The sequence below is a fragment of the Cibotium barometz genome, chromosome 52, assembly GCF_041138505.1.
Source record: "Cibotium barometz isolate CiBa-2024 chromosome 52, ASM4113850v1, whole genome shotgun sequence".
NCBI classification, from domain to species: Eukaryota; Viridiplantae; Streptophyta; class Polypodiopsida; order Cyatheales; family Cibotiaceae; genus Cibotium; species Cibotium barometz.
This window is the reverse complement of record NC_141097.1, coordinates 31,851,702-31,861,856: the sequence shown is the minus strand read 5'-3', so window position 1 is coordinate 31,861,856 and position 10,155 is coordinate 31,851,702. Positions and strand designations below refer to the sequence as shown.

Below are 10,155 nucleotides of genomic sequence, written 5' to 3'. Positions count from 1 at the left end.
GAACACGATGAGATGATAGATATATAATGAATGTGTGATATACAAAGAAGATAAGTATAGCCCAAGATGGGTGTATCTAGTAGCACAGGGGAAAAAACCTCCTAAGGGAAAAAGCACCCCCGCTGGTCCTAGTGTGTTCACACACATCACTACCAAATATGGCTACAAATCCCCCCTAGGAGTGATGATGTGAACAAGGGGTGATCTGTCAGGATCTTTGGACTGTGATAGGTAGCCCAGACTAGTCTCCAAAAGGAAATAAATTTAAAGCTTTGTGAAAAGCTTTAAACTTCTCTCGTGGGAGAGCCTTCATGAATAAATCTACCAAATTGTCATGTGTTGGCACATAAGCCAAGATGATTTTTCCTACAGAGAGCATCTTTGTTAATCCCATTTTGGATTAACAATCATGATCCTCCAATTGAGGACATTAATAAGTGTCATGAAATGGCACTATAAAAGTTGTACATTATGAGATATTGGCCACCCAAGGCCTGGTTAAGTAAGTTTTTGGCCGCCTAAGTGCTGGTGAGTGTTATATACTTCAAGCCACCCACCATGACTTATAATCCACTGGTAACTATGTGCTTCTACCACCTCATAGTTGGCTGGTGTCTTAGAAATGTCAAAACTGGGATAAACAGGTCTAATTTTTTGACATTGTTGTCCAAAATTTTTGAATTTTGGAGGACCCGACACCAACTACAAAGATTTAGCACTATAGGATGTAAAGGGTAGAAGAAGATGTATTGTGGATTAGTTACTACTAAGTCTCCCCACAAAACTCCCATTATTATGGTAGGCAGCAGCTCTTTCAATATTTTGTTTAATTAGGGTAGGCCCTATATCTTTAGATAGATTTATGTCATACTGAATTAAATAGAGTGTTAATGTAGACAAAAACAAGGTGAGAGTTTGAGGAGGGCCCCGAGGAGTTACTGGCAGTTCACCCAACTTGGAGGCACACTCAAGGAGGAGGCAGAGATCATCATTAGGCTCCGGCTGTTAACTTTTATCTTGGATTGCGAGCCGACGTTCTAACTCTTGTAAGAAGCAGGAGTCAGTGCTGCTAGGAGGTTTGAAATTTCCATTTTTCAAACCATCTTTTGCAGCATCTAACTCCTCAAATCTTCTAGTTACGTCTGTTGAGATATCGAGCTCGTCTAGTGTGGTGGACACTGATGACCTGCCTGGGGGATAGGCCCCACACTTACACCACTGGCATGGTTGGTGAGATCATGGGTGATATGTGGCCAGTGGGATGAGACAGGCTGTGTGACAGCCATTGGCATAGTTATAACGCCAGCTCATTTAGTTGGGTTCACACTATAGAGAACCCGTGTATGTATTGGTTGAGTACCTTTCATATTGTGTGTACTCTTATCTTGTATATGGTGTGTTGAGTATTGAGTGAAGAAGAAGAAATTTTTCAACCTCTCACCTTGTGTGTTCTCTATTAGGGTTTTGTGAGTGTGTGTGTGCTTGCAAGAGCTCAAGCTCTCTTCCCCCTGCATCTTTTCATGGTATCAGAGCCTGGTTCATGCTAAGGGCTGAGCTGCAAGCAAGAGAACCACAGGAAGCAGTACGAGGGTATAAGAGCTTCAACTACTCTTCCCTATTTGTGTTGGTGACTACACCCTTGTCGAGAGCGCACCGACAAACGATCTCTGATTGAGAAGCTTTCTTCGCGGGAATAAAGCTATAGGGCAACTATATTGTCCTATCGCACAAATCGGACAAAATTTTCTAGGCCAAAAACGCGTTTCGGGCACGTCTGGACCTCTGTTTTTCAGAAAGCAGGCGAGTTCGAGCACTATGGGTAAGTCATCGATTCTCTGCAGAACTCTGTTTTAAGAACTGCAGGAAGACAGATTGATTGTGCAGACACTATGGGTGCTGCAAAGAGGTCAACAGTTGTCACTGGGTGTATGTATGCACATTGAAGTCACTGGTTGTGACATTTGAGAGTACTACAGTACCGCTGCAGAAAATATAGCAGTTTGTGCAGGACAAACCTGAGTGCTGTTTCTGGTAAAATTGTGTGTTTACCAAGATGTCAAATGATGAGATAACCTAGATTGTGGCTGAGAAGCTTCATAAGAATAACTTCCATGCTTGGAGGTTTAGGTTTCTGGTAAAATTGTGTGTTTACCAAGATGTCAAATGATAGGATAACCTAGATTGTGGCTGAGAAGCTTGATAAGAATAACTTCCATGCTTGGAGGTTTAGGTTGACGAATTTCGTGATGGGAAAGGGCTCTTGGGACTACATAGCAGGTGAGCATGAAGAGGCACCAGAGATACCTAAATCCGATTGCTGCCTGCTGCAGATGTGAAAGAGTTTAAAGACTGGAACCAAGGAGAGCCAGGAAAGTTATGTATTGGCTCTCCATTAGTATACACACTCTCCCGTAGTTTGCACCTTGAATTTAAGTGCTTAAGTCGAGACACATAGTCTCTCATCGACTCAACTTCCTTTTGTTTGATATTATGTAATTGTGCCCCACAGGGCTCCATCTGTCACCACTTCGAGCAAAGCTGGGCACAAAAACATTCTTGAGTCTTGTGAAGTTAACCTTATCCTTGGGCTTGAGGGTTCGGAACCATTGATGTGCTTTCCCTTCCAGGGTCAGTGAGAAGGCATGAATCATTGTCACATCACTGATAGGCCTGCAGGTTTCACATGTGGATTCAAAAATCTCTACATGTTCGCGATAAGATCTTCATCCCCAGAGAATTTTTGGACGAGTTTCGAAATGATATGTGGATTCATCTAGGAGGGTCAAGATTCATCTAGGAGGGTCAGGATTCTAGAGCAGTGCCTATTTCTTTGACCATTCCTTAGCCCATCTCCGTTGCCATATTTAGTAGATCTGTCCTTGTGGTTGCATTAGGGTCAATGGTTGGATCCATCCTTGTCCTTTTTGAGGAATTTCTCCCCCCTTCTTAGACCTCGTCCCCTTCCTGTATTGGCTCTTCTAGGTATCTCTGGTCCATGGGATGGTCCTGCTACTACTGTACCTTGGAGTGGCTCATCATTAGTCGCCTCCGTACGCCTTTGCAAAATCAGAAGTTTCATGTCTTGTAGGAACGTAAGATGATTGATCATCTGCTCAATATCCTTTTTGGTGTACAGATGGTCCTCCACTTAGCCCGCCACTCTTGCTAGGTTATCCTCTTCTTCTATGGTTGTAAACCCTTCCTCAGCTTTGGACTCCTCATTTATGGGTTCCAAGTTTGGAATTTCTCCCTCACTTCTTCCCATAACCAATTCTTGTTCCTTACCTCGTGATTGGAGTAGGTTTAAACTTCCCATTTTCTTTTACTCAGCTCTCACCCTTCAAGTATCAAGCTCTTGTTTCCTTAAGCTCAACTCTCATAGCTCCTTTTCTAAGACCTAGCTCTACTTCCTCCGAGGTGGGGAAGAATATTTGACCCGTCCTGGTCGCACTTTCATGTCCCGTCACATTTGGGGGGTGCCAGTGTTTGACAGCCTAGAATTCAATGTTTAGATGGGCACTTCTTGTCATGGACCAAGTCCAGCGCTGGTTGACAGACCCATGCCTGCAGATTGCGCTTCTTTGTCATCATGGCTAGTTTGGAGACCAAAAAATCCCCGAGCAATATCAATGATACCACTAGACCTGGTTGGGGAGGGTGGTTTCTCCTCTTCCCCAAACCCAGAGTACCTCAGTCCTTCTTCCATGGATTCTTCACAACTAGTTTCAATGGTGGTCAGGTTCCTTAAGACACTCAAGTGTGTGCTTGCTGAATGACTTGAACCCACACTTTTTTGATAGGAAGAATCTGGGTGATTCGATGCACTATCGTCAGGTGTAAGATCGTCTCCGATGAGTTTTCCAGATCTTAAGTGCATGTATGTATGATTTGATAAGCTACTTTGTCGATCCAATTTGATTTTGCTCTGATTCTATCGCTCTGTTTTTGAAGCCGTGAAACTGCAGAGAATAGTTCACGGCATGAAGTGTCAGAAAACGGTTCATGGTGTGAACGTTTTTCTACACTCATGTGTTCAAAGATTTTTGCTTTTAGGGTCAGAGCTGCTCTTCTTTTTTGTAGGCATTCCTTCCTTATCGACCTTTGTGGCCTTGCCCCTGACTTTTCGTTACATTGGACTAAATTGTGAGCTTGTAAAAAAAGTTCACCTCGTGAATAAAAAAGGGTTCATGTCGTCTAAAGGTTCTCTAATTGGTTCACGTCGTGAACAAAAAAGGGCTCACGCCGTGAAGAGTTCTGAAAAAGTTCACGGTGTGAACGGTTTTCTGAACTTTCACTTTTTGAAAGATTTTGTCAGACTTCATGGCGTCAGAGGTGTCAGAATAAGGTTACCTATTTTTGGCAAGGCAGTCCCGTGATTCGCGATGTTAATGTAGTGCTGATGTCAGGAGAAATTCACAGCATGAAGTTACAGAAAACGGTTCACGACGTGAATATTTTTCTACAGTTTCATGTGGAAAATTCCTGCGTCGAATGTTATGTTTTTGGGTGCAAAATACTTATCCAACAGATCCCAAATTGATTGTGCCATGCCTAAGGAGTGGAATACAAGTTCACAGCACAATCAATGGCTCCTTATGTTATTTTTTTGTGAATTTAAAAAAAAGAAGATAACAGAACACCATATTTTAAAAAAGAAGATAACAGAACACCATATTGTTCATTCACGTTGATGCTTCCAATGATGCAAATATCAAAATTAACAAGAAAAAACAGTGAAGCTCTATTCTAAGACCACTCCACCACACACATACATAACATCACAACTAATTTCTCACGATTTCTTACTACCACACAAATCTTATCCGTTCATTTTCTACACAATGCACTACCAGAATGCAAGGGAAATCATGAATCTTATGCAATGGTAGATAAAACTCCTAGAGGATAGAAGAAACAAGGTGTTTCCCCAACAGCGGTGCCAAAAATGTTATAGGCTGCCACACCTCCAAGAGGGAACTCAATGCATTCACCTAAAGGATGAGCAATAGATCACAACTATCGTAGGGCTCTTACCAATACTTTGAACTTGAGCCCCTGTTGAGGCCTCCAAGTTCACTTGTTAATATCCAACCTCCAAGCTGTCACCGTAGAGTCGCTCGCACTGTCGCATAAGGCAATCACTCTCTCTCACTCTCCCACACAAGCATGAATCATACAAGCATGGAAGAGGAACAATTCTAGAATGCCCTCTCTCTCTCTCTCTCTCTCTCTCTCTCTCTCTCTCTCTCTCTCTTAAGACACGAGGCCCAAAGCTCTCTATAGCACAAAGGGGATTGTGTCTTTTCATTATGAGAAAATGCCTTATATATAGTGCCGTTTCATGACACTTATTAATGTCCTCAATTGGAGGATCATGATTGTTATTAATCCAAAATGGGATTAACAATCTTTCCCTGACATAATGATAGTGCACCTCAATGTGCTTTATGCGAGCATTAAAAAATGGATTCCTTGCAAACTATTATGGCGCTCTAACTGTGTGTGAAGATGGTAGTGGCTAAGGACTCGGGAATACCCAGATTAGCAAATAAGGCTTCTTAGCTAAACACACTCATCAACTGTAGAGCGGTAAATGTTTCCCTGTACTTTGCTTCATAGCTAGAAGTGGCCACAGTGGGTTGCTTTTTGTTGAGCCATGATATACATGAATCACCAAGGCTAAAGAAAAAACCACTTGTGGACACTCGTGTGTCATAACATCCAGCCCAGTTTGAGTCTGTAATTGCATGCAGCTGTGATTCATTCCCCTTGGGATAAAATAACCCAAAGTGCTTAATTCCCTTTAGGTAACAGAACACCTGTTTGATAGACTTCCAATGCTTTGTGCCTTAGCTATGCATAAATCTACTCAATATTGAGACTACATATACTGAATGCCAAGCTTGGTGTTACACAAAATGATAAGGCATCCAACAGCTTCTTGATACAAGCTAGCATCAAAAGAGTCACATGCATCTTCAAGACTTAGTCGTAAACTTGGCTTCATAGGTGAAGCCATAGGTTTACAGTCTTCAAGATTAAATCTCTTCAATAATGCATCTATGTATTTCCTTTGCAGCATAACAATGCCATCATTACATTGCTAAAACTCAATGCCCAAGTAATAGTACAACAATCCAAGATCTAACATCTCAAACGACTTCTCTAAATCAGCCTATAAAAGCTGAAATATGATCATCATTAGGACCTGTGAGCAGCTCGGGGAGATTCACCTCTTTTTTTTTTTTGTATCACGTGCATTCAAGGGGTATTTAAAAAACCCCATTACACTTATATACTTTTATGAATAAAACCACTCCTTTTTCTTCATAAACGTATATATTTTTTAAAAAATTGGTTTACAAAATCCCTCATGCAAATATAATTTTATAACTTTTTTGAATTAATATACCCCTCTTGATGAACTCACGTGCAACACTTATATATTTTTAGGTGAACCACTCCCCAAGGTGAGCAGCATGTCATCAACATATAACACAATGACCAATTCAACATCCCTAGTCCCCTTAATATAGAGGGTACTATCAGTTGGGTTGTTGCAAAAACCTTGTGTAACCAATTATGCATGTATCTTTTCATACCATGCTTTGGGAGCTTGCTTAAGACCATATAAATCTTTCTTCAATCTGCATACTTTTAATTTCTAACTTTTCTAAACAAAACCATGAGGCTAAGGTACATAGACCTCCTCATGCACATCTCCATTTAAGAAAGCAGTTTTGATATCAAACTAATGTACATTTTAGTCGTTTTGTGCTGCAAATGCAATGATAGCCGCATGGAAGCCATATGACATGTGGCTGAAAAGGTTTCACCATAGTCAATGCCTTTCTCTTGTGCATAACCCTTTGCAAAACAAGGATTTGTATTGCTCAACACTGCCATCTGCTTTACGTTTAAGCTTGTAAACCCATTTTTTATCAATGGCCTCTTGCTCTAAGAGGCAAGTCTACCAACTCCTATGTATCATTTTTGAGTATCGAATCATACTTAGCTCTCATAGCACTCAACAATTTTTAGTTTCCTTTGCTTCATAAGGAGACAGGTTCCTCTACATCACATAAACTGGCAATAATAGCATAACCTGCATCAATAAGAAATACATGATGAGAGCCTTCACGTGTTCTGCTAGGCAAAGGAGTGGCCAACTGAGGTGGCCAATTTATTGTCACATAGTATTTGCACCAACCATTTTGGCATATTTTTAGACTCCACAATTTCCCTTGTTTCTTCATCATCTACATTTGCCTCATCAATAGGCTGATCTATGGGCTGAAAAACATGCTGATTTGTAACTTGTGTGGGCTGATTTTCAGCATTCCTTGGATTAACCAAATTCTCTATATATATCAATGTGTCCTACATTGAAAAATGGAAGGAGAGTGTCGTGAATATGTCCTATGAACATACATTTTGCTATTTTTAGCATGAAAGCAAGGATTGAATTACATCTTCCACAAATACAACATCTCTACTCACAAGAATCTTCTTAGCAGGATGATAGTTTTTGTTGTTTTTTACATGAAAGTAAGGGTTGAATTACATCTTCCACAAATACAACATCTCTACTCACAAGAATCCACTTGGTAGCAAGATGATAGAGATGATAACCCTTACTTTCCAAGTTGTATCCACAAAAATACATTTAACAGCCTTATCATCATCAAGCTTGTTGCGAAGTTGCTCAGGCATAAGTGCATAAGCATGCGTAAATGAGTCATAGAGGGATTTCTTCCATTTCAAGATTCAAAAGGCATAATTGAATGCAAAGCCTTTATATAGTTCAAAACATATGTTGCACACATGACTGCTTCTAGCCAGAAACCATGAGGTAACTCCTGTCTTTTGACCATACAACGTGCCATCTCCATGAGAGACCTATTTTTACATTCAGCTACACCATTTTTACATTCAGCTACACCATTTTTCTTAGGTGTGTAGGGCATAGTACATTGGTATTTTATCCCATTATCAAGCATGCATGCATAAAACTCCTTAGATATATACTGCCCCCCCTCCCCCCCCCCCCCCTTCGATCAATACAAAGGTTACCAATCTTACATCTAGAAGCATTTTGATCAACCATAGGAGCAAAATGCCTAAAGCATATAAAAACCTCTCATTTCTATTTCATTTTGTGAAGTAGCTTGCTTAAGGTAATTGAGGTTACCGTCATATGGAAAAACCCTATTGTAATGAAGAAATTGAAAAACCCTACTAATCACTTGCTAAAACTAAAGAGCTAAATTAGGAGAGCTTGCTAAAACTAAAGAGCTAAATTAGGAGAGCTAGACATAAGCTCCGATACCATGTTGAAAGCATGGATCAATCTTGTTAAAAATTTGCAGCAATGTGATGAGCTATGGTGGTGGATCAAATACAAATATTCTTACGTGAAGTTTCTTCTATTTCCTTGTTGCCCCCTCAGCTCCCTAGGGAAGGGGCTCTAAGTTGTGCTTTGGGGATGTCTAATTTAACAAAAAGTTCCACGAAAAGCGGGCTTTGACTAATTGGCCATGAATGATGCTTTCCAGGCTGCTTGTGCTATTATTTATCAAGAGTGAAAGATGTGGAGAGCGAAAAAAAAGACTTTTTAGATCGGTTTGGAGCACGACCCGAAATTTGTGGCGTGGACGAAGAGGTGAGCCTGTAGTATTCAGTGCCGAGGCCAGGTCATTGCCAGCTTGAGCATCGGGCGTGGTTTAGTTACAAATAGGCTACTAGCACCTTCCGCTTTAGCACCCATTGAGCCTTTCGTTTCCGACCTTTTTATCATTTCCCCGCTCCTTCATCAAGCTCGGTACTCTTGTGTGATCACCGCTGTATTGAGAATTAGCCCCCAGCATTAATATGGCCAGCAGCCGCTGGCTCCTCGCGTCATGCCTGCTACTGGCGCTGATCAGCTTCAATGCCACGCCGGCGACTTGCCTCAACAACACGATCAATGACGGCCCGTCCCGCTACAAATTCTACCTCCACAACACCGTGTACAACCCGGCCGTGAATAACACCTACTTCACCTCGGTGTACAGTTCGCCCCCTCCGGGCAACTTCTCCAACCCCTTCAACTTCGGCGTGCTGGCCACCTTCGAGGCCCCCCTCACGCTGGGCGCCTCCAACACCTCGGCGTCGGCCGGGGTGGCGCAGGGCTTCTACGTGCTGGATAGCCAGAAAGGCTACGTGCTCTTCCACACCTTCACGGCTACCATCGACGACGGCACCTACAAGGGCACCCTCACCATCATGGGACAGATCGTGGAGGTCCAGAAAGTGCGCATCCTCACTGTCGTTGGCGGCACCGGCGACTTCCTCCTCGCACGCGGCTTCGTCGAAAATCGCCTCGTCGAGCTCGTGCGGGTCCCCCCTGCCCGTTGGGTCCTCTCCTTTGATCTCCACCTCTACTACTAGATCCTTTACTTCCACTACTACTACTAGACCACTTTTTTGCATGCTGCTTTTTTCATTCGCCTTACCTTCGTTAATAAAAGTCCCGATGTAACCAAATTTTTTGTTGTTCTTGTGATCCAAAGGCCACAAGTAAAAGAAATACATTTACATACTAGCGACTCCAATTTCTTTAAATTAGAGTTATGAAATACAACACTAAACTTACAAAATTTACATACAAGATTTATGAAGAAGAGAAGAGTACGTAAACAAGGAAGCGTGCATGTGTTGAAGACTCGTTAAAGTTGTATAAAAACAGGGCATCCTATATAGCTCCGTTATTTAACTTACAACCTCGAAATACTTCAAGCCAGTTTGGTACTTTGGTTCTAGTGCCGAACGAACATCGTTGATTAGTTCAATCATTAATCCAAGCATACACCAGCTAATATTTCATAATCTATGTCAGGGAACAAAATGCAAGTCCTCCATACCTTGGCTACAAAAGTGTGGAGAAGGCCCCAATTAGGCTATGGGCATAATTATCAAAACAACAGCACACATGTACCACACAGATAGGTAGGAAGCCTCACAAGGCGACGGATGTGGTAGTCCGCACATCAGCATGCAACACGCACATCAACATGCAAGCAAGAAGGCGACTGAGAGCTTCTGATCGCAAGGAGCAAGGCCTTAGTAGGATACTGTCAAAGAAAAAAGCAATAGCCTTACAAAGGGCCCAGCCGC

General features: G+C 41.9%; 1 protein-coding gene across 1 annotated transcript; it reads left to right on the top strand.

The window, feature by feature from the left end:
- The first annotated feature begins 8,779 nt into the window (after positions 1-8,779).
- Positions 8,780-9,604, top strand: LOC147609058 (dirigent protein 6-like). The gene has a single exon (XM_086788459.1). It carries the CDS (start codon positions 8,872-8,874, stop codon positions 9,427-9,429), a length of 558 nt encoding a protein of 185 aa, XP_086644585.1. The 5' UTR covers positions 8,780-8,871; the 3' UTR covers positions 9,430-9,604.
- The last annotated feature ends 551 nt before the right edge of the window (positions 9,605-10,155 follow it).

Bases quoted from the DNA above. Each gene is read 5' to 3' on its own strand.
- LOC147609058 (XM_086788459.1), top strand. From the start codon at position 8,872: ATGGCCAGCAGCCGCTGGCTCCTCGCGTCATGCCTGCTACTGGCGCTG.